Here is a 24,795-nt window from a genome sequence, read left to right as displayed (position 1 = left end):
AGTCAGTGGTGAGGGATCTGGGCACACAGGTTGACAGCAACCTTAACTTTGAGCACTATGTCTCCACAGTGGAAAGAAAAGCATTTTATTTTGCTCATCTCATACGTAAGGGCATTGCCTCCAGAAAAAAAAAGAGGTTATAACCCCCTGCACTCTTCTGTCATTTGGCTAATAGTAGGGTACAACATTCCCTTTGATATGTTCCTTTCCAAACACCTGCAGCAATTGGAGAGGCCACAAAAGGTTGCTTACATAAAAAATTCCGGGTCTTCAAGATCTGTGTGTCATACAGACTGCTCAGGGGTGATCTGTGCCTTGCATATAGAGGAAAGTCTGACCTAGCTTTAATGCAAGTGTAAAATTTTGGAAACACCACCATGGTCCAAGCAGAATCTTCAGCAGTTAAAACACTCTTTGAATAAATTTTATTAAAGAGTGGTTTTAACTGCTGAAGATTCTACTTGGTCCATGGTGGTGCTTCCAGAATTTTACATTTTCTTTTTTTTTCGCTCTGGGACACTTTTAGCAGTTGGAGTTGGTTTGCCTTTTACGTTAGCTTTAATGAAAAATGCTGCACATTCGCAAGTGAAATGGCACATGGAAAACGCATGCAAAGGACCTTAACCTGGTATGCAACATCGATAGAACTTGCTGGAGAGACAGATTTGTCTCGCAGAGGTTGCCCCACCTTTGGAATAAGCTTGCTGTTCAGCCCCTCATTGGTCCTATTTAAGTGCAAATACAAAATAATTATTAGTTGTATCTATCCCTTCTTATAATCATTAAATACAATCCACATTTTTATTGCATTCTGTCCAGAACAAAAAAAAAATACTCTTCTAAATCAGCAGGAAGACCGAACACACCAGACCGATAATTAAATAACCCAAGAGTAAATGCATTCAGCAAATACATCATTTTATGCAAGACACTTTCAGTGAATTCCATGATTACCATGTCTCTAGCCTTTTCTGGTCTCTTCCCTGCCTTTCATAATGTACTCCTTTGTTCCAGATTTAACTCCTAAAATCTCTTGTTTTAGCTCTAAGATATATTCTTAATATATTTCTTTTGTCACCAAAGCCTTTACGTTTCTTCTTTATTCAGCTGTAATGCTCTGCTATGTCACATGCCCCTTCTCCTATCCTGTCTTTTACTTGAACCAGTATACATACAAATAAAGGCCTACTCAGTGGATAATGTATCGCATTCTTATCTCCACTACAAAATAATCATTAATTAGTAAGCTTAGTCTTGTATTTGATATATTTTCTAAGTATTCTCTGAGCTTCTCTCTAATACCATACTTCCACAAACCCCATTGTAAACTTCTGTGTACTCTGATATACAGACATATGCATGGTTTATAAAATCATCACATACCAACAACTCTAAATCACTACGGCAAACAGAACAGCATCCTCCATGATGTTGCGGAAGAGGTTTAGACCCCTAGACTGAGTATTTCAGATGCCATGTGACTTGCAGATGTGCAGTAACTCCATCGGTAATAGATTGAAGGATGCCTTGTATGCTAGGCACAAGTCACCTCTTAGTCTGTAGAAGGCAGAGTACAGTGACAGGGTGTTGAGTCGGTCAATGTAGGTCATGTTGTTTAGGTCTTCTATTCTTTTAGTAAGGTATCTTTGTGGGCACTGTAGTTGTTGCATATGTTTGGACAGATACATGCCAAAGGGGGCATCACGTTCAATCACTGGCCTAATGAGGGCTGAGTAAAGGGAGACAATGACACCCATAGATTTAGACACAATTTCTTTATTTATAACCAGTGTAGTACTAAAGGAATTTCTAACAGCAATGGACACATGTTGGTCAAATTTAGGTCACTGTCCAGATAAAGTTCCCAAATTTCGAACAACTGGATCTCAACTCTTAGTGGTGTATTGCCAGTGTGGTAGTTCCCTGGGGTAGATGACTTCCTAAAGGATGCAATAATGCATTTTTATTTTAAACATCTATTTTATACTTAAATATTCTTCAAAAAATGTACTGTAATGCAAAATGTGTTATTCTAAGAATATTATTTTTGACTTTGTCCAGAATTCCTAAAGTAACATGCTGAAACATATGTGTTGTGCTGTGTTAGTTTAATTTTAGGACCTACTGGATATCTGACATAACACAAATGTGATCACAGAGGGAATGCAGTCTGCACAGCAAAAGGCCTACTGCAGAGCAGATGCAGGTGCTTGTATACAATCTCAAACTTTTACTCCAGAATAAGATACAAAGCAAAAAAGGAAATGCACCTCAAATTAGGGACACTTTTATTTTAAGTAACAGCACTACTATTAACTTAGCAAACATATCAAAGGTAGTGTTACTATCGCGCTCGCTTCATATGGTAATACCTCTGTTTTGACAGTTGTGTGCTGTTAAAAAAAAAAAAAAAAAAAAAAAAAAAAAAGGAAAGAAAGAAAAAATGACAAGTTCCCCAATATTTCAGGGCAAACTTTTTTATTTAAATTTCCGCTAACAGTTGGCATAAAATACTTATCTGGAATATGGGCATTTGAAAAGGTGGCAACCCTAATGGAGAAAAGGTATGCGAATCGAAGCGCATTTTCAAAACTTAAAAAAACTCTGTAACTGTAACGACTATCAACATTTACTGTCTGTAATCCACTGCCTTAAAAACAGTTTTTAAAACAAGTAATCTAAATTTTGAGCCAACATTATGGACTCCCCATCCTAAAAATTAGAAAAAGTTGGGAAATTCCTTAGCTATTCTTAGGACTGTACAATTAACTAGACACATCAGAATCAGCCATAGCTGGAAGGCAAGTAACTAAAGTGGGTGTAGTAAAATGGCTCATGCTTTGTACGAGCATCTACACAGGAGTACATCTGCAATCTGATTTGGAAAGCAGATGTCAATATTTCACGTACCCACAACGGGTTTAACCATTACATAGAGTGAACTGTTGAAAAAAAAAAAAAATAGCTCTACACGACATACAGCACCTTTATGTGAAAAATAAAGAAGTATGCTGGTTTCCGCTACTATAAGTGGTAGTTATGTTACTTTCATACAACAGATTATTTTCTGAGAGGAATACCTATACTCTACTTCTTTATAAGGTGCTTTTGCTAAAAAAAATCTTTTTATCTTACTAAATTTACCCGTCAAATATCTCGGCGTCTATAGCTGCTCTCAGCACCCTGGCAGTAAGAGTAACACCAGCCAGGTTTTCAGTGTTCTTCAGTGGAATGCCTTTACTGCCATCTCTCGCTAGAATGACTGCTGCAAAGTGCCCTTTTATAGTACTGCAGACCTCAGTTGTCCGATTATTACCTGTTGCAATTATGTTACTTGCTGTGGCTCCACTCTGCTGCTGTATACGATATTGGAACCACTTGCAAGTGTTCAAGTAATGGCTCAAGTTTGCATGAATGAAAACACACCCCCTCGGGTGTAACCAAACAGATTATACAGTCAGTGATACTACTTCTGTTGCCAGACACATATTCAGAGCTTTGTTCTGTTAAACAGATGCTGACTCCTGGATAGCTTTTACCATGCCCTTCAACTGTCCTGATTTCTGGCCTCTGTTTTAGTTTGCTCCCCACAACAAATCACCAAGGACTGAACTCACTAAACAATGACAAGACATAATGACAAATAAAAGCTGCCAGTACACCAGGCTGGTAAAACAATTAATTACAGTAAATATAACAGAAATACAGATAAGCGTGGAATGCAGAAAAAATCGGCTTTATGTAAGCAGAGGAAAACACAGTGCATACTAAGCCGATTTTCTTGAAAAAATTAAATGCAAGCATATGATTAATCTGCTGTGAAACCTAAGTTGAGAAGTCAACTGACAAAGTTCAGTTACCTTTTCAACTTTGTTTTCACAAAATAGGGCTGAAATAGGACCGGGAAGTAAGTCACACTTGTACAAGGCACTCTGAGGGTAACAGCATGCAATAACTAACGTCTCATAGCACGGTCGGATGTAAGCACAGAGGCTCTATGAGATGGTACTCGGGGTTAATGAGTTAAATAGCATGAAGCACAATTTAGCCTCACCCTTGACAACACTGTCCAATTTCATCCTCTATATTGGTTTTGTGCCAAGCGAATGGAGAACAGCTGCAATCATTCCTCTGCATAGGAGAAGATCTTCCACAAACCCAGTCAATTACAGACTCATATGCAAAACCATGGAAAAGACTTATCTTAGAATTAATCAATAAAGACAAAGGGAACCTCCATATACTAACCCCATCTCAGTTTGGATTCATCATGCTTACTCAACCTGGTAGCTTTTTTGAGAAGGTCACCAAAGCAATGACTGAAGGCAAAATGGTGCAAACTGCATACCTTGACCTGGCCAAAGCTTTTGACATAATTTCCCACTCAGGCATAGTAAAAAAGCTAAATAAACTGGAAATAAACCACTGTGTCACCTGCTGGATTGCCAACTGGCTCACAGATAGGATGCAGAAAATCAAATCAGGGAAACTTACCTCCACAAAGAGGCCAGTCACCACTGGAGTCCCCCAGGGTTCTCTGTTGGGACCTCTCCTGTTTGGCATCTACTTTTCTAAAGTAAAAGCCAATACCAAAGGGCTCTGGCTGACTAAGTTTGCAGATGACTGCAAGTTAGGTGCAATCATTGATTCCCCAAATGACATAGCCATCCTGCAGAAAGTTTTTTTTTTGAGTAAATGACTGGTGGCAGAATCTGAAATTAAATACTAAAAAATGCATTATTGTGTCATTTGGGAAGTCTTCTACCCCAGAAAACTACCATATTGACAATATGCTTCTAAGAGTTGATCCAGTTGTTTGGGATTCAGGAACTTATGTGGACAGTGACCTAACCTTTGATCATCATGTGCCTATTTGTTGTAAATGGTCGTAAATTCTGCAGCTTAAAAGGTATTGTGCCTAGATATAGGGATGAAATTGTTCCCTTTTATGTAGCCCTCATTAGGCCAATCATCGAATATAATGCCCCATTTGGCATGTATCTGTTCAGACTCTTGCAACAACTGGAACACTGACAGAAGTTCCTTACTAAAAGGATACAAGGCCTAAACAACATGTCCTACATGGACTGACCCAAAGCCCTGTCACTTATACTCGATATCCTACAGACTGCTAAGAGATGACCTACATACATGACATGTAAGGCATCCTCCCACCCATTACTGATGGATTTACTGCATATCAGCAAGTCAAATGGCATCAGAAATATTCGGTCTAAGGATCTAAACCTATATACAACTAAACCTCTATACAACATCAACAGAATGGTTTGGAGGAACTGAGTATATTTCACAGAGGATATAGCTGTTATTGAACAGACTCCCCATCAGCATAAAACAAAGTTGATCCCTGACCATTTCCAAGTCCAACTTAGATCTTTGATTGGGAAACAGAAATTTTACTCCAGGACTGCCCCCCTGTACTACTAATGGACATATGCAGGTCCTAAATGCTTTATGCCATGCATATGTCCCCTCAAATTATATATGGTATGATCCCATAATATAATAATCGACCATGGGATGGGTAAGGTTAGTCTGTAACCAAATGGGACAGGTTATTTCAAGCACAAAAAGGGAAATTACGTAGGCTTAAAATGGCCCACAAGGGCAGCCAGTCTAGTAGTCGCCTATGAACTATGTAGCTCACAGGATAGTCAGCTGGCTCACAGTCAGAACCCAAGAAGTTAGGATTTGAGAGATCACCTCCACAAAGAGGCCAGTAACCTGTGGAGTCCCCTAGGACTCTGTGCTGGGTCTGCTCCTTTTTGGGCATCTGTTTTTTTTTTTTTTAAGTCAAAGCCAGTGTCAAGGGCCTCTGGCTTACCAAGTTTGCAGATGAGTGCAAGCTGGGAGCAATCATAGAAACCTCCCAAGATACTAACATCTCAGAGGAACGTCTGACAACACAGACAAATGACTGGTGTCAAATTCACAACTGACTCAGCTTGTGTTGTGTAATATTGCTTTACAGTTGCTGCAGTTTTACAGAGATATTTAATATGGTAGTTGACCACTGTCAGTGCATTAAGAATGTCCTACCCCATGACCCATCTCATAGCACAGTAGAAAGGTTGTTGTATCCCTCCACCACTGACCCAGGTGTGGAAATGGACTGGGAACTACAGCAGAATGGGCTGGAGGGATGAAATGAAGTTGTTTTAGCATGCTTCCTTTTCTTTTTGGGAGAGTTTGTGGGATTTTTCTGCTTTATCCCCAGTGTCCGAAAGGCTTAGGGCACCCAGCAGTGCAGAACCTCACAGTCATACATACCTCAGTTCTTGCACATGCATTACATGGTGCTAGTGCAGTGACATGGTTGCGTTGAGTTGGCTTCATTGTTTGCAGGGTGGGGGGGGGTTAAGTAGGCAAAGGTCTTGCATGTCAAGTGATGGAGGCATGATAACCTCATTACTTGGAGGGATAGGCCTGCATTTGTAGCAGCACAGTCATAGAGGTTTGCCTTCAACTGAAAGATGGATGGGGAGACCAAAAAATCAAATGAGGCTGCATTGTGGGTGGCAGACTACTCAAAAGATATTAAGAGCTTCCTGCATCTTATTCTAGGTGGACTAACCATTTTTAAGTCACTTTTTCATACATTGACTGCCTGCTTGCAGTGTTTGGTGTAGACTTGTATATGAGACACAGTCGGCCTTTAACACCAAGAAGAAGAATTTGATAGTGTGATGACTGAGGCTCGAGAATTCAACCTGAATGGACTCTGTTTCTGACCTATCGAGATAGTAGCTAAGGAATGTTACTGGAGGGTGGTTAATTCTCATCATGCTTGTTATCTTAGGACACACTGATGGGGGGGGGGGGTACAGAAGCTTTCAGGTTGTATAAGCTGGTATTCTAAGCAGTACTTGTGTCATTTTCATATGAGAAGTACTAGCAGGTCAAGAAGATCTTGGCAACAGAAGTTGTTAGATTGAAAGACTGGGCATGGGAGGAATTAAACTGCCCATGATGAAACACTATCAGGTGTCCTGAAAGATATGCTGACAAACCATCTAACTACTAAGGAGGGGAAGAACAGACCTCAGTTAACCTTTAACCTGTGCAAACAAGGAGTGGGAAGTGCCGATTATTCCTAATGAGATTGTCAGAAGACAGAAGCAACAGATTCAGTAATCCTTCAACCTGGTGAATATGCCCTTCTGTCAGGTGGCATTGGATAAAATCTTTGGAAAGTTGGAGTCCATCATGGCTGCACAAATCATTGTGGTGATCACAACCCCGTAATATGGACAAAAGCCAGCTGGAGATGCTAAAGGAGTTGGACGAGACTGTTTGTTTATCGCAGGTCTCCACTGTTGCATGGAAAGTTAAGTACAGCACCTGTAGACCAGCAAACTGGGATGGTGGTCTCCATACAAGTAAGAAAGGAAAGTAGAAGGTGTGTTTTGCCATTTAGTAAGGCAAAACGTATAGATGTTTAATGTCAGTCAGAATTAGGAAATGTGATCCTAGTTTGACTGCTGTTTTTGAGCGTTCTACCCCAAATTCTGCCCAGGGTTGTGGGGGATGCTTTGGGTGCCACACCCCCCTCTCTGTATAAGCAAATCTGGGGTCTAGCAAATTTATTTATTTATTTATTTACCTGGAAATTCCGACTGGATGCAGGTCCTTTTTCAGTGGATGCCCGGGGAGAAAAGCTCCACATCAAGTACATGATAAATAGAGATACAAAGTTGAAGCAATAGTAAACAACATTACTGGTTGTTGGCTTTAATACAGTAACTAATCTGGCCGCAGTGGTGCAGTGGTTAGCATTGTTGCCTCACAGCAAGAGGTTCTCCTGTTCGATTCTTGGCTGGAGTGCCTTCTGTGTGGAGTCTGCATGTCCTCCCCGTGGTTGAGTAATGTATAAAGACATGCAGGTAGGTGCGTGCATGAATGGGTTTGCCTTCTTTGAAGGTTGGGCGTTGGGCTGGCAACTCGGCACCATAAAAATGCACTGCCAATCATTAGCGGACCGGAGTTCTGCTGTGGCGACCCCTAACCGGGAAAAGCCAAAAAGACACAAAGGCTTTAATACAGTAACTAGATATTGATTATCAACGGTATATACAGTAAACGTTGCAAGTTAAGATAGTTTCTTGTTGTTTATAATGTAAGTTGTAACAGAGTTGTCAGGCAATTTTTAACGTATGCAAAGTCAATTTTGCTTATTCTGAGTGAGGTAGTAGTAGCGGTAGTATAGTTGGGTTAAGATATTAGATGGGAGGGAGATAAGGGTGGTGGGGGTGTTGTCTAGATTACAGCAAGGACAAAGCCAGTGCAAGTTTAAATGGGATTTCAGCACAGTCTTGAAAAGGCTACTGGAAGGTAGAGTTGTTAAGGAGGGGGGAAGATTGTTCTAAAGTTTAGATATGGTACTTGAAAATAGGACTTTTCCTGCTGAGTTTTTGGGTTTGATAACAATGGATCTTAGGGGCCTAGTGGAGTGATAGGGTTGAGAAGGGTTTGAACTGGAAGGTAGAGTTGTTAAGGAGGGGGGAAGATTGTTCTAAAGTTTAGATATGGTACTTGAAAATAGGACTTTTCCTGCTGAGTTTTTGGGTTTGATAACAATGAGCGGATTTTTGTTGCTTGATCTTAGGGGCCTAGTGGAGTGATAGGGTTGGAGAAGGGTTTGAAGGAATGGGATGTTGTGGGGGTGGTTAATAAGATGTTCTTCGTGTTTCAGTGTTGCAGTCATTACATTTGGGTAATCTGCTGGCAGGTTGCCCTCAGTCGGCCTGATTAACAGAGTCTTGGGTCCTGCGTCGGTTGCTGTCCCTTCTTCCATGACGTGAGGGGTATAAAACATGCAGCCGACGCCATTTTCATCAGTCTTTCTTGCCGCGCGGTGCCCGAAGCAGAAGCAGTTCGCAAGTGCCGGTCGGCTGACTCCTGAAATTTTCATTTTCGAGTTTCAGAACCGAAGTCTTCAACCTAAAGCTAAGTATCCCGTTGGGGAAACTTTTTCTCGCTCCTTACTGATGTCAGTAAAAGTTAATAATTGTATTACTTGTGGGAAGCAAATACCTCATAAGGATTTTCATTTTTACTGTATTCCTTGCCTAGGCCCTGACCACAATGTGCCTTGCTGTCAGTTTTGTGCTAAATTTAATCAATGCACTATTAAGTGTCGGTATATTTTTGCATCTAAATATTTTGGCTCAAGATTTAACTATCCAGAAATGTCATCGGTTAGCAATCCCACTACCGGAATACACAAAAAATGCAAAGAAAAAGACAGAGACAGACTGTCGAGGTCCAAAACCGACGACAAAGCTTCTCCTAAGCCAGTCGCCAGTTCGCTGGTACTCAGTGAGGCGCTTTAGCAGCCCCTGATGCCCGCTACTTTTGATTCGTAGGTCTCTACTGAGACCCATTCAGAATCCGGTATGCCGTGAGACACTTTAAGTACTGAACCTGCGGATGTCTCTACCTTAGATGGGTCCGGAGCCGCTGAGCAGGCACCGGCTTCTGAGGGTGTTTTCATGCCTAAAGATTTGTATATTAAACCAACGCCATCTTCAAAACCTAGGCCAAAATCAACTTCTATGTCTAAAAAAATGACGCTTGGGCCACGTGCACAGGCCCCTATGCCTAAAAAAACAAATGATAAAAATGGCTGAGGATTTAATTACCTTAAGCGGGGGTTCCCATCCCCCTCCTGCTAAGAGGCCTAGGCAAGGCACTGATTATGAATCATCAGATCAGGTTTCCATTTCTTCTGATTCCTCTTCTGATCAGGAATTATCTATTCCACCTTATGAGGACTCTGATGCAGAAGAATCCATCCCTTCTGCTTCTCCTCCTGAGGATTTTTCTTTTGGAGAAACTTTGCATACCTTAAGGGAGCATTTTCACTGGGAGAGTCAGGATTTCTCAGAATCTAAAAAGATGCTTAGGGATTTCCTTCTTCTTCCTCAGCATAGGCCTTTGGCTAGGGTCTATATTGCAACATCAAACGCTTAAAACAGCGAACGATGTTACATCGACACATTTTCAGCGAAAGCTGAAAATGTCGAATCTGAAGAACAGCGATTTCTTTCGTAGGGAAAGAAATTGCTGTTCCAACCCCCGCAAAAAAAAAACACATTACACACTTCCAAACACATACACACATACCCGATCCTGATTATACCCCCTCCAAAAACCAGTAAACAACTAAATACACATATGCACATAACCCAAACATACATTTAACGAAAAAAAAAACCAATAAACATTTTAAACCATATGCACTTACCTTAACCCGCACCCTAACCCTAAGGTCAGTAACTCTCGCACATTCACATAAACAGCTCCAAACACATACACACTTACCTTAACCCTAACTCTACCCCCCACAAAACAAAAGTAAACAACTGAAAACACATACACACGGAACTCAACCATACATTTAACATAAAATATACAACAGTAAACACTTTCATACATATGCACTTACCTTAACTTGCACCCTAACCCTAAGGTCAGTAACTGTTGCACAATCACGCTCGGGAGCTATACCGGACAAGGGACCACACTACACTTCAGAACACGGCAAAACAACGAAGCGGTCAAGCGACTTCTTTACCAGGGAAAAATTTCACTGAGCAGCCGCTTCGCTGTTTTGCCTGTTCGCTCTACATGTGTCGACGAAAACACATTCGACATAATGCGTTTTTGTTGAACTCATAGGAACCCCTTTGGCTATACCTCCTGTTCTAGACATTGTTGATGATGTTTTCTCAGAATCCAGCATGGCTCCTGATTCCCTGCCTCCAGCTCTTAGTAAGCCAGACAGATATTACAGGGTTCCTGACTCTCACAAATTCCTTTTTAAAAAAACCCTACTGCTGACCCTGAAACTATTTCTCAGGGTCCCAAGGGTGTTAAGGCTTCTACTGCTAAAAATCCTACCCCTTCTGATAGAGATTCCAGGGTGCTGGATAGATGAGGTAAGAAGGTTTACACGTCTGCAATCTTGGCAATCAGGGCTTTAAACTGTCAATTTCATATGCTTAAATATCAGCAGCATGTCATGGGCTTACTTAAACAAAAAATGATGTTGATTTCTGACTGTGTGGAAAATAGAGTTACAGGATTTATTGCATTCAACTGAACAAGTTGGAAAGCATACTTTGCAATGTGGTTTTGATTCCTTGGAGGCCTCTTGCAGGGCCGCTCTAACTTGATCTGTGATAAGAAGGCATGCTTGGCTCAAGGAGAAAAATCTGCCTGATCATGTTAAAGCAAAATTGTTGGATGCTCCTTTACAACAGGACAGTCTATTTGGTAATAAGGCAGAAGACGTTTTGAAAAAGATGCAACAGAAAGCTAAATCTATGCAAACTGTAAAAGATTTCCTACAAGTGCAGTCACCCAGGATCATGTAGGCACTAGCCTACTAAGAATTGGTCCTTTCCAGTACCCACCTGAGTCGCTCAGGTCAAACCCAGACACTCCAAAGGCTCCAGGTTTCAGTCACAAGGAACTTGCAGAACAAAACAATGGGGTGCCTCCATCTCCAAATCTGGAAGTAGCAAGGCACCTCCCTATGGTAAACAGTCTGAATGACTTTCCTTTGTCATCACCAAGCACTTATCTTTTGGCAGCCCCTTTGGGGAGAAAACTGGCACTTCATGCACAAAATTGGCATCTAATTACCCAGGACAAGTGGGTTTTAAATATAGTATCCCAAAGATACAGATTTAATTTCCACACATTGCCAGTCCCAAACGGATGGCCAGATCTGCCTCCAAATCAGTGGGCAGAGGCCCAGAAACAAGTTATGTCCCTCATGAATATGGGGGCTATTCAACCTGTTCCAGAAAAGGAAAAGGGACAAGGTTTTTATTCCAGACTTTTCCTGGTACCCAGAAAAGACAAATCATGGCGTCCAATTCTGGACTTATCCATTCTAAATACATTCCTGGACATTCCAAAATTCAAGACGCTGATTCTACAACAGTTACTGCCTATGCTAGGCAAGGATGCCTGGCTGGTAACTCTAGACTTAAAAGAGGCTTACCTGCATATCCCAATCAGGGAATCTTGCAGAAGATACCTCCGCTTCAAAGCAGGCTATTTGCATTACCAGTTCTCTGCACTGCCCTTTGGCTTATCTACTGCGCCCAGGGTCTTCACAAAGTGCCTAGCAGCAGTAATTGCATTTTGCAGATAAAGAAGTATTCAAATTTATCCTTACCTGGACGATTGTCTAATTCAGGCAGAAAACAAGGACACTCTTCTAAAACATCTGGTGTTTGTAAAAAGACTTCTAACTTGTCTAGGGTACACCATAAATGAAAAGAAATCGCATCTGGTACCCTCTCAAATAATTACATTCCTGTGTGCAAGCTTGAATACAACTGCTCAGATGACTTATCTTACGCCAGAAAAACAAATTCAATTGATGACTTACTTCAAAGAAGTGGTCACAAAAACCCAGCTATCTGCAAGACAAATTCTGCAGGCCTTGGGGTTCATGGCTTCCTGCATTCTAATAATTCCATATGCAAGACAGCATATGAGGAAACTTCAATGATACCTAAAAAGCTTATGGGAGTCAACATTGTCACAGCCTGGAAGCAATGATTCCTATCATTCCTTGCCTGCAGCAAGAGTTCCTATGGTGGGCAGAGGCCTGTCACCAAAACAAGGGACTGTCATTCATTCCACACCCTGCCACACAAACCCTGACAATGGACGCATCAGATTGTTTGGGGGTGCATATGGCAGGGAGATGCATTCAGGGACAATGGAGCCCAAATCAAATGCACCTACATATCAACCAGAAAGAGATGCTAGCTGTATAGAATGCTGTGACAGCCTTCAAGGACTATCTTCATCCAGGACAACTACTGATAAAGACAGAGACAACACCACAGTCATGTGGTAGATAAACAAGCAGGGGGGGTACCATTCCTACCCCCTTTGCAGACTAGCCATGGCTTTGTGGAACACGGCCTTGACTTATCAAATACATCTACAAGCTCAATACCTGCCAGGAAAGCAAAACACTGGCAGACGAACTAAGCAGAAATCTTATGGACCCACACAAATGGAAACTGAATCCACAAATCTTCAGCATGTTGACACGCAAATCGGGGAGCCCAGACATAGATCTTTTTGCCTCACCCCAGAACTATCAGTTGGACAAATTCTGCACAAGAATTCATCACAAAAAAGCTTGTTAAGTGGACGCTCTATCCTTCGGCTGGAAAAACCTATCAGTGTATGCCTTTCCCCCTCTGCCTCTGCTCTCCAAGGTCTTACTAAAAGTCAGACAGGAAAAACCAAAAATGATTCTGACTGCTCCAGACTGGCCTCGCCAACACTGGTACCCGCTCCTACGCAATATGTCGCACCTTCCTCCGTGGTACCTGCCTCAGACTCCTTATCTACGGTCTCAGCAGAACTATCAAATTCTGCACACTCTGCTCCAAACTCTGACTCTTGCAGCATGGTTAGTCAACTAATTTCACCGGTTACATCTCTCAGCAAACCTGTGATGGATGTCATTTTGGAGGCTAAAAGGCCTAGTACTAGAAAATCTTATGCTGTTAAATGGCAAAGATTCTGTGCCTGGAACCAAGCACAAAGAATAAACACAGCAATGCCCAATATTCCTCAGATTCTGCAATATTTAACTGAGATGCTTCACAAGGGCCTTTCTTTCTCTTCCATAAAAATACATGCCTCTGCCATTTCAGCTCATTACAACACAGAGCCTCCCCTCTTTTCTCATCCCCTGCTAAAGCAGTACCTCAGAGGGGCCAAAAATTTAAGACCTCCCAGGAGAGCACCAACTCCTGCATGAACCTCAATTTTGTGTTGGAAAAGCTCACCCTACCTCCTTTTGAGCCAGTTGCTACTGCAGACATAACATTTCTCTCTTGGAAGACAGCTTTTCTTTTAGCAGTCACTTCAGCTAGAAGGATTTCAGAACTATAGGCTCTCATGGCAGTGGAGTCTTTTATTATCTTTTACCCAGACAGGGTGGCGCTCAGGACCAGTCCACCCTTTATGATTAAAGTGGTATCTAGTGTGGCTCTTAATCAGTCCATTCATCTGCCAACTTTTTTCCCAAATTCACAGAACAAGGGTGAGTGGATTCTGCATTCATTGGATGTACACAGACAACTAAGATTTTACTTAAACAGGACCAAATTTCTAAGAAATTCTGAGCAATTACTGGTAGCATTTGCTGCAGGGGCAGAGGGAAAGGCTATTTCAAAGCAGACTATTTCAAAATGGATAAGCCATTGTATTTGTTTCTGCTACATGCACCATGGTAAACCTGTTCCCAAGGGGATCAGATCCCATTCCACCAGGGCTGCATCTACTTCTGCAGCCTTTCTCAGAGGGGTTCCTACCAGAGACATTCTAGAAGCTGCTACCTGGAGTTCAGTTCATACGTTCACCAAACATTACCATTTACCTCTATTCTCTAAATTCAGAGCAGGCTTTGCCACTGCTGTTCTGCAGGGCCTTATTGCTGCTCCTAGTGCTGTATAATTCCATCCTCCCAACCATAGCTTTGGGATTCTACCCAAATGTAATGACTGCAACAGTGAAACACGAAGAACATAGTACAGTTGTGTACACTTACCATAAATGTAGATGTTCAAGTGTATTCACTGTTGCAGTCCTGGTTACCCACCCGCCAGCCCCCTCTTTTTCTCTTACTATACCTCTTCTTTCTTTTACTATGCTCAAAAGCCTTTTTGGTGTATTTGCTTTTATTTGGAGGTATATTTGTTGTGTTCTAAATTACATGCGTATATATTTATATATATATATATATATATATATATATATATATATATATATTTTTTTTTTTTTTTTTGCTCCCCATTTGGGGGGCACCTGACATTTGGGGCAAGAATAACTGATGAAAATGGCATCGGCTGCATGTTTTATACCACTGTTAACCTGACGTCATGGAAGAAGGGACAGCAACTGACGCAGGACCCAAGATTTTGTTAATCAGGCCGACTGAGGACAACCTGCCAGCAGATTACCCAAATGTAATGACTACAACAGTGAATACACTCGAACATCTACGTTTATGGTAAGTGTACACAACTGTACTTTTATGAGCGAGGGTGAGTTGATTAAAGTGAAGGAGTTGTGGGAGTTCTAGCCAGTTTAGTTCTTTAAGGGAGATACAGTGATGGCTGCGGTAGGAGGCTCCAGTGGCAAATTTAGCAATTTTGTTGTAACAAGCATCCAGCTTGTGTAGGTCTGTCTGTCTAAGGTTGGTAAGTATGGGCGATGCATAGAGTAGGGTAGAGTTTAGCTGGGAATTGTCTATGGAGATTCTTGCCAACTTGGTTAGGAATTGGCGGCTTCGATATAAGGCACCAAGTTTCTTGTGAACTTTTTATATTGTGAAAGATATGTGGGTGTCAAATCTAAGCTTGTTGTCTATTTCCACGCCAAGTAATTTTGTGTGTTCTGATGGGGAGATGTTGGTATTGTCTTTGGAGAGAATGGTGAAGTGGGGGGTGTTTTGGGTGGATTTGAAGGTTGGAACAAGAGAAGGTTTGTCTTAATTGGGTTGAGTAGGAGCTGAGCATTGGATAGCCAGCTTTCTACTGAAGAGAATGATTCCTGTGTGATTTGTTGTAGTTCTGTTATTGTGGGGGCAGAGCAGATGAGAGTAGAGTCATCTGCGTACTGTATAAGAGATGCTTATTTGGTGGCAGTACGTAGCTTGTTAGTGAAAAGTGAGAATAGCAGAGGGCCAAGGATAGACCCTTGGGGAACTCAGAGAGTAACTGGGAGGTGAAGTGATAGGTTGTCGTCCCAGATTACTGATTGCTGGCATCCGTGTAGATAGCTGTGGAACCAGTTGCAGGCTGATTGTGAGAAGAAGAAGTTGGGGGGAGTAGAGAGTAGTAGCTCATGAGATATCATGTCAAAGGCCTTTGAGAGATCTAGAAATACTGCAGTAGAGAGGAGGCCATTGTTTTTGTGATGAAGTACAGTGTTGGTGAAGGAGAGCAGAGCGGAGGTAGTGCTATGATATGGCCTGAAACCATGTTTGGTTTTGGAGAGGAGGTTATTAGCTAGGAGGTAGTTGGAGACCTGGGTGTTGATACATTTTTCAAGTATCTTGGAGAGATGGGAGAGCATAGCGATGGGGCGGTAATTGGAGAGATAGGTGGAGGGGGTGCCTTTGTGGAGGGGAATGATGTGGGATATTTTCCATATAGAGGGAACATAGCCTTCTGTTATGGAATGGTTGACTAGAATTGAAATTGGGTAGGCTAGTGTATCAGCTGCAGTTTTCAAGTATTCAGAGGGGAGGTTGTCACCTGCGAGTTTGGTGGGTTTAAGTTTTGACAAAAGTTTTTTTATGTTGGAGGTAGGGACTGAGGTGAAGAAGAAAAGAGGAGTGAGGGGTTTAAGGTTAGGAGTTGGGGGGGGCTTATGTAGGGAAGTGTTTGTTTAGAGATGTTATAGTTTCAGTGAAGTGTTTGTTGAAGGATTCAGCAACACTGCTGGAGGAGGGGGGAATGGACGGTTAGGGGTGTCAACCTTCCCTGGGTGGAGGATAGAGTTAATAGTGGACCAGAATTACTTAGGATTATGGTTGGTAGAGTTTAGGGTGGATTTATAGTAGAGGGATTTGTCTAATTTTATTTGATTTTTCACCTTGTTGCACAGTTCATGGAAGGATTGCCTTTCTGAGTTATTTTTTGTTAGGTGCCGGTGCTCCCAGGCCTTATCTCTGGATTTCATTAGGGTTCTGGTGGTCTTTTGTAACCATGGGGCATGTCTGTATCTGACTTTGGCATTTCTTACAGGAGCATGGGTGTTTAGGATGGAGAGGAAGGTACTGTTGAAGAAGTGGGCAGCCTCATCTAGGTTGAGGTATTTTAGTGGTGACCAGTTAATTTTTTGCAGGGAGGAGATGAAGGAGTTGGGGTTGAGGTTGGACTTGTTCCGTATTTGCATGTGGATAATGGGATTGAGACAGTTTGTGTGGTGCCTAATTAGGAAAGTGGGGGAGCAGTCACTAAGACTGTCAGGTAAGCAGCCTGCTAGATTAGAGTGAGGGGCTTTGTTGACTAGGATCCAGTCAAGTAAGGTATGATTGTTAGGGTTTTTATTGATTCGGATAGGGGATTGGATGAGTTGAGTGAACCCATGGAGATTTGGGTGAATGGTTGGGATGTTGTTATTACAGGATAGCCAGTTGATGTTAAAGTCGCCGAGAATGATGGTTTCCTGAGGTAGTGATAGACTAGCTCAGCTCAAGAGATTTTCTAGGGGTGTTTGGGAGGGTGGCCTAATGGTTAAGGTGTTTGCCTTACAAACACAAAGTGCAGGGTTTGAGTCTCACAAGGGATAATTGGCTAGGCTTAAAATGGCTTGCAAGGGCAGTTAGCCTAGTACTAATCTATGAACCTATATATTTTGCCCTTGTGGGAAATAGCACCTTATGATATTGATTGTTTTGTTTGGGTTTAGTTTGAGATTGGCATAAAGGATTTCTTCATTGTTGTAGTGAGGGGCAGATGTGTTCAGGAGTTGGATATTGAGGTGGTGTTTAAATATCAATGCTACACCACCTCCTTTTTTGGGCAATCTGTCTATGCGAAGGATGTTATATTTGGGTGGAAGTATTTCGTATCATACGATCTGAAGAAGAACTATTCGAAAACGCTTATCGTTGGATAAGGGACTTAATTTTTATTATTTTTGTTCATATTTTGTTTTATTTCATTCCTTTCATTAAATTCTGGATTTTAACAGAACTTTTATTATTGGATTGCACAGATAGTTTATTTGCTTTTCAGCACAGTGTTAGCCTGGATGAACTAGCTGTCTTTTGGTGTGAACATTAAATGTATAGCTACTGGGGGTGGGTGGGAATAGGGTCAGGGAGTGGAGCAAAGTAAGTCTAGTGAACGGAGCGGGCTAGAACCCCCAGGCTAAAGAATGCAAGTTAAGTGTCTTAACACTCGTCAGTACATTGTAATAGCTAGTTCCTGTAGTCAGATGTCAGAGTTGGGCAGGAAAAGACATTTTGATTCACTTTTTACATAGATTTTGAAGTACACATATGTCAGTTGTATGGTAAACATGTTAAATATATTAGGTAAGAGAAAAGCTAGAAAAAAGCATGATGCAATCATTATGGTTAATGATAAAGTATCTAACCATGATATTTTGGTAAAAGCATTATTTTAAAAATTTACCACCTGTAATAAGGCTTTAGGAAATTTAACATTAACAGAGCACATAACTACTCAAGACTCGTCCAAAAATAACTGGCACAAATTTGTCAGAGGCATTTAGGGCTATAAAACTCACTCAGACCCAGGCCCTGAGAGTTTTTTCCCATTAAAAAAGTGTTATAGACTACATTACACCTTGCCTACAAGTTTTATTCCAGTAATCATTAGACCTTTTATATGTTCTGGAGATTTGGAAAGAGGCTCTGGTAGTGCCTATCCTTAAGGGAGAAACAACCCTACCATAGAAAATTACAGCCTCATTATAATTGTACAGTTAGGACATGCTTTGACAGAGTCATCCTACAGTGGTTGTACATCAACACAGATTCACTGTAGGCCGCTCGTGCCAAGCTAACTTAATCAGCTTTTAATAAACTGACTGGGAAGCTATGGACAGAGAACATTTGGTAGACATTATCAATTTAGACCTAGCAAAGACCTTTGACACAGTACCGCATAAGGCTGTATGAGCATATTGGTTACAAATAGCTAAATTGGTGCTTAAGTAGATTGACTGACAGCTGGTCAAGTGGTAGAAGGTGGGTGAAATTTGGAAATTTCATTTCAGATGCTAAGTCTGTCGAATTAGAGATTCCACAGGAGTGTGTACTGGGTCCTACATTTGTTACTATCTTTATGCCAAGTTTCCTTCTGTCTTGTGAGCTGTGGCCGAATACTGTAGATGATTCAAACATTGAGGCATTAGTAAATAATGCTGTGGGTCAATATACAGTACAACATTTAGACAGTTTAGAGGTCTGGTCAGCATTAATTTATATGGACTTTAATGTAAATAAGACAAAGGTTATATATTTTGGAAAATTAAAGTTTGGCTATCCTTATTCAATGAAAAACACATTAATGGAGGAGGTATATATATTATAAGACATCTAGAACTAAAGTTTGATAAGAACTTTGCCTTTGGTCAAAATTTACTAGACATTATTAAAAATGTTATATTGATCTTAAAAACATCCTTTGAAGCATAACTAGCAGAGATACAAGCTTACTGGTCTCAATCTGTCTGTCTTAGATAAAACCAACAGTGGAATGTGCAGCATGTTTGCACTTATAACTGTTCAAAAGTTAGAAAGCTCAAGAGGATATAAAAATGCATCACTAGATAAATTAGAAAATATAGGTACAGTAAGAGATTGGAGATAATGTATTTATTTTCCATTAACTATTATCTTGTGTGTGTTGGTCGGGCATTCTAGGGGCATCTACTTAAAGGAACATGTCTTAAAGTTTAGCAATAAGTCCTAGTCTGTAGATGTAAACACTGCAAGATCTCTTCTTTTAAGAAAATCATTCCATTACAGATCAAGCAGGTGGTGGATTGCTTTCCCTATACATATATGTAAACTGCAAACACTTACTGTTTTTAAGAAAGGTCTGGATGATTGGTTGGGTAATAGGGTCCATGATCCTGTCCTAGCTGGTAGCAAACTCCTTGATGGCCTTACATAAGAGTTGAGTTTGTAAGTAAAACACATCGAATAGAAAACACACCTCTTCCTCCCTGGAAAAAGCCTTTGTCAGACTATTGAAGAGGGGAGACGCCATCTGAATGCTGATCCACAAATTTCAGAGGAATAGTGAAGATTCCTTCTAGGCTGTGACAGAATAGACCACCTGTATAACCTTTATTAGTTATGTAAAGGATTGTGGGAATTTGTTGATCCAGTCTGCAGTTGGTATTGTCAATATACAGTACAACATTTAGACAGTTTAGAGGTCTGGTCAGCATTAATTTATATGGACTTTAATGTAAATAAGACAAAGGTTATATATTTTGGAAAATTAAAGTTTGGCTATCCTTATTCAATGAAAAACACATTAATGGAGGAGGTATATATATTATAAGACATCTAGAACTAAAGTTTGATAAGAACTTTGCCTTTGGTCAAAATTTACTAGACATTATTAAAAATGTTATATTGATCTTAAAAACATCCTTTGAAGCATAACTAGCAGAGATACAAGCTTACTGGTCTCAATCTGTCTGTCTTAGATAAAACCAACAGTGGAATGTGCAGCATGTTTGCACTTATAACTGTTCAAAAGTTAGAAAGCTCAAGAGGATATAAAAATGCATCACTAGATAAATTAGAAAATATAGGTACAGTAAGAGATTGGAGATAATGTATTTATTTTCCATTAACTATTATCTTGTGTGTGTTGGTCGGGCATTCTAGGGGCATCTACTTAAAGGAACATGTCTTAAAGTTTAGCAATAAGTCCTAGTCTGTAGATGTAAACACTGCAAGATCTCTTCTTTTAAGAAAATCATTCCATTACAGATCAAGCAGGTGGTGGATTGCTTTCCCTATACATATATGTAAACTGCAAACACTTACTGTTTTTAAGAAAGGTCTGGATGATTGGTTGGGTAATAGGGTCCATGATCCTGTCCTAGCTGGTAGCAAACTCCTTGATGGCCTTACATAAGAGTTGAGTTTGTAAGTAAAACACATCGAATAGAAAACACACCTCTTCCTCCCTGGAAAAAGCCTTTGTCAGACTATTGAAGAGGGGAGACGCCATCTGAATGCTGATCCACAAATTTCAGAGGAATAGTGAAGATTCCTTCTAGGCTGTGACAGAATAGACCACCTGTATAACCTTTATTAGTTATGTAAAGGATTGTGGGAATTTGTTGATCCAGTCTGCAGTTGTTTTATGGACTTGGACAGGGTTTGATTGCACCAGCCTGTGCTCTTGGCGGTCCTGTGGAAGTGTGGGTACTTGAACTGCTGTATACTGTCCATTCCCTGTATAAACATAGTGAGAGTTGATTTTTGAATTAAGTCAGATTTATTCAAGATGGTATCTAGGTTCAGCATGGATGCAGTCCTACTCAGGTTTTTCTCTCTTTTTTTTTTGTTTTCTATTTTTCTCCCCACTAATTGCCTTCTATCTGTCCCCTCACAGTCAGTTGGCCCATTTATTCCCCTTTCCCAAAAGCTATGAAAGGCCATCACTTAGTCAGCCTTCAAAGGTTTTGTTTGTTACTTCTGGACTGTTGGTGGCTGATGTGCATGTTCACTATTGTAAGGTCTCTGAATATCCCCTTTTAACAACAGGATATGCATGCTTCCATACATGCCTTGTCGAGGATGCTATACCCCCTTGGAGCACTATTGCAGCCTGCAGGGTTGGGCCTCAGAACACCCGCTGGGCAGGCATTATTTCCACAGTAACACATACCCTGTTGGGCATTATTGTGTGCTTAAAGCACTTTTCAGAAAAAATTCTACTCATATGCTGTATATGTTTTTCATTTATTTCTAAAAAAATATGTTGTGTTGATTAGAGCATATCTTTGTTTTTCAAGAAGTCAAGGCTCTCCATAAGATTTTCAGGGATATTGCATGTGGCAAATGGTTATATTACTTTATATTGTATAGTCCTTCTTGAATTGTTTAATGGACAAGTCGTTTAGAAAAAAAACTGACAGTCTCTTTCCTCTTAGGTCCTTTTCCTTGTGATGTTTGTGGCCGTCAGTTTAATGACACTGGGAACTTAAAACGACATATAGAATGCACTCATAGAGGGAAGAGAAAATGGACCTGTTTCATCTGTGGAAAGTCTGTCAGAGAAAGGTAAAGTTAACATGATTTGTAACCAAGTGTGCTGTAATTTGCTGTCATTATTTAATAAGATACTTTGGGCAGTCTGGAACAATTATGTTGGGGGAGTTTGTTTTAAAACATTCGGAAGGCTATAACGTTTTGAGTCACAGTTTTCTTAACTGTATCTAAATGGTTATAGTACAGCTGTCAGACAGACTTTTTATGTGATTCATTATTGCAGGTGATAGAGGGACTGCAGGATTCACAAAGGATATATGAATGAAAAAAAAAATATTGATATATTTTAATTTCTGTATTTATTCCTACTGTTCTTCTCAAGACCCCACTTCCAGTTCTTTTATCTCTGTACTATATTCAGTACTTCTAATATGGTTGGTTTAGACTCTGATTGCCATTTTTTGTTAATCGCTTTTTTTTGTCAGCCACCAGAATTAAACTCAGCAAGGTCTTACTATGCCTAGGCAATTCAGATCCTGGATCACAGCTCAAATATCATTTCCTTTGTTACACTAATTTGCTCCCAGGTATTTCTGACAAAATAGTCTGTGAGGGAATTTTTAGTCTTCCAACTTAGTACACCCAAATGTTTCCATGTACCTCTTTTCTTCATCACACCTCCAACATTTGCAGTCTACCCAAGGAAACATTCTTTGGAGTCTGCTTGGGGTATAAAAATACATTTGCAAACATTTCCAAGCAAAAATCATAAGTCTTCTAGACTTTGTTGCATATTTGGGAGGTGTAAATATAGCCTCCCAATTGTTTCTTTGTGAATTCCTTCCAGTCTCTTTTCCCAGTCCTTTCTAACCTCCTCTGGTTGATTCCTATAGTTATCATGCAATATTCTATACTCCCTACTAATTATCCCTTTTAAACAGCAGCTTCTGTTCTAGATTCAGCTAAAACCTCTACCAGTGCTGGTCTTTCATTTAGGATCCCCTATTCCTTTCTGTTTGCCTTCCTTATATAGGATTGATATCAGAATATAGGCAGTCTCTAGCATGCAGTCCAAATGAATTCTTGGCCTCTTCCCATTCTATTACTTTTACCTCTAAATTCTTCGCTTGCAATACTTTGATTCATTTGCCTCTTTTCTCCAGTAGATTCCAGCCCCCTCTTGCCTGCTTTCTCTACCCCTAATTGCAGTCATCCCTATTGACAGACACTCCTTTCTTCATTCCCTCTTGGCATAGTTCCTGGAATACTTTATGCTATTTTATGAATATAATATTATGTGTGGTTGTTATTATTATTCTTATGATCTACAGCCAAAATTCCAGTCTCTCCTTATTTCTTGACCTTCCCCATTTCATCATCGTCCCTTTCCACTTTCAATTATAGCTTGCTGTTTGGGCTATGTATAGGAGCCTTAACACTGTAGCTCTGAAATATTCCTTCAAATTAGGTAAACCCAAACCACCTTGTTCTATTGGAAGGATCAACTCATCCCACTTGACTCTTGCCCTCTTCCCCTCCTAGATAAAAATCCTTCATCTCTTTATTAATTGCTACCCACACCTTCTCCTCTGGTTGAAAAGAGTATGTCTCACCTGTGCAAAAACTAAAGGAGCTAAAAACATGTTCACTGCTTATGTCATGCTGTCTATATCCATAAAACAAAACTTCAAGTTCCTCAGTTTTTGTATTCTCTTTTTAGTCTCTTCTCACATTTCCTTGGCTGCCATAACAGAATGCTTTTTAACCCATACTTCTAAGCACTTCATCTTATCATATGCTCATAAGTCTAGGAATTGCTGAACCAATTTGTGTGTAGGTACATAGTTTACTGCTATAGTCTTTGTTTTATGTTTATTAATTTTGTATCCTAAAAAGACTTGAAACTGTCTCAAAATGTTCCACAACACTGAAATATCCTCTGATTTTATCAGGCACAAAATAATATCATCTGAAAATATAGCCAACTTTCTGGATTACCTTACCAATTATATCTTTGAATTTCTGAGTCCTTTATTTACTTTGTCAGTTTTTCTAAATATAACACAAATAACAAAGGCGAAAGAGGTTACCCCTGCCTGGTTCCTTTGTTCAAACAGGACTTGTTAGAGAGGAACCCCACTTTAATTTTCACCTCTGATTCCTCATATATCCTCCTAATTAATATCATTACGGTATCAGAAAATGCAAATGCCTCCATTGCCCTGCCCATAAAATCCCATCTTACTCTGTTGAATGCTTTCTCTGCATCAAGACCCAATAATAACTGTGGTATTTTCTTACATTCTGCTTCCCTCTAGATGATTTTTGTTCTATTAATGTTGTCAGCTGTTTGCCTGCCCGCCACAAAACCATATTGATCCATATCTGTCAGTTTTGGCAAAACCTTTTCCATTCTTTCAGACATTATAGACATAAACGCTTTATAATAGTGCCTTTTTTAGGCAAGGCTCAAAAGACAAACCCACCTCCATAGGTATCACAAGGGATAAGAAACTAAGAGTAATGCTACTCAACGCCAGAAGTCTAAACCTCAAGATGCACGCACTCAAAACTCTCCTTAGCATGGAGAACATCGCTATCTGTGCAGTAACAGAAACTTGGTTCAAGGCTCCCGAGAGCACCCCAGCACTACCAGGTTATACCTCATACCATGCTTTTCGGCCCCAAAACTTGGACCGAACCACAAAAGGAGGGGGAGTATCAATATTCGTCAAAGATACCCACACCTCCAGGTTGGTGGCACAGCACGAAGCATCAGAGACTATCCATGTGCAACTAACAGTGGGTAAAACTGCCTTCCAGTTTATAGTCTGCTACAGACCACCCTCCCAAACCCAGGAACCCCACTCGGCCTTCCTGAGAACACTGGAAAATATGAAGGTCTCTCCAAACACCATTATATTGGGCGACTTCAACTATCCAAACATAGACTGGGAGCATTACTTTAGCTCCAACACCCTAGCCCAAAGGTTCCTAGAATTTAT

At 40.5% G+C, this 24,795-nt stretch overlaps 1 protein-coding gene across 2 annotated transcripts in view; it reads left to right on the top strand.

The window, feature by feature from the left end:
- Positions 1-24,795, top strand: part of ZBTB41 (zinc finger and BTB domain containing 41) — a 660,593-nt gene that overhangs the window by 347,653 nt on the left and 288,145 nt on the right. For both annotated transcript variants that reach the window (XM_044080254.1, XM_044080256.1), the window contains one exon: positions 21,733-21,862. In XM_044080254.1, coding sequence (XP_043936189.1) covers positions 21,733-21,862 — 130 coding nt within the window. The remainder of the gene's footprint in view (positions 1-21,732; positions 21,863-24,795) is intronic.

The sequence above is a fragment of the Protopterus annectens genome, chromosome 8.part0, assembly GCF_019279795.1.
Source record: "Protopterus annectens isolate FY-2018-M chromosome 8.part0, PAN1.0, whole genome shotgun sequence".
Classification (NCBI taxonomy): Eukaryota; Metazoa; Chordata; order Ceratodontiformes; family Protopteridae; genus Protopterus; species Protopterus annectens.
This window is presented reverse-complemented; position numbering and strand designations above follow the sequence as displayed.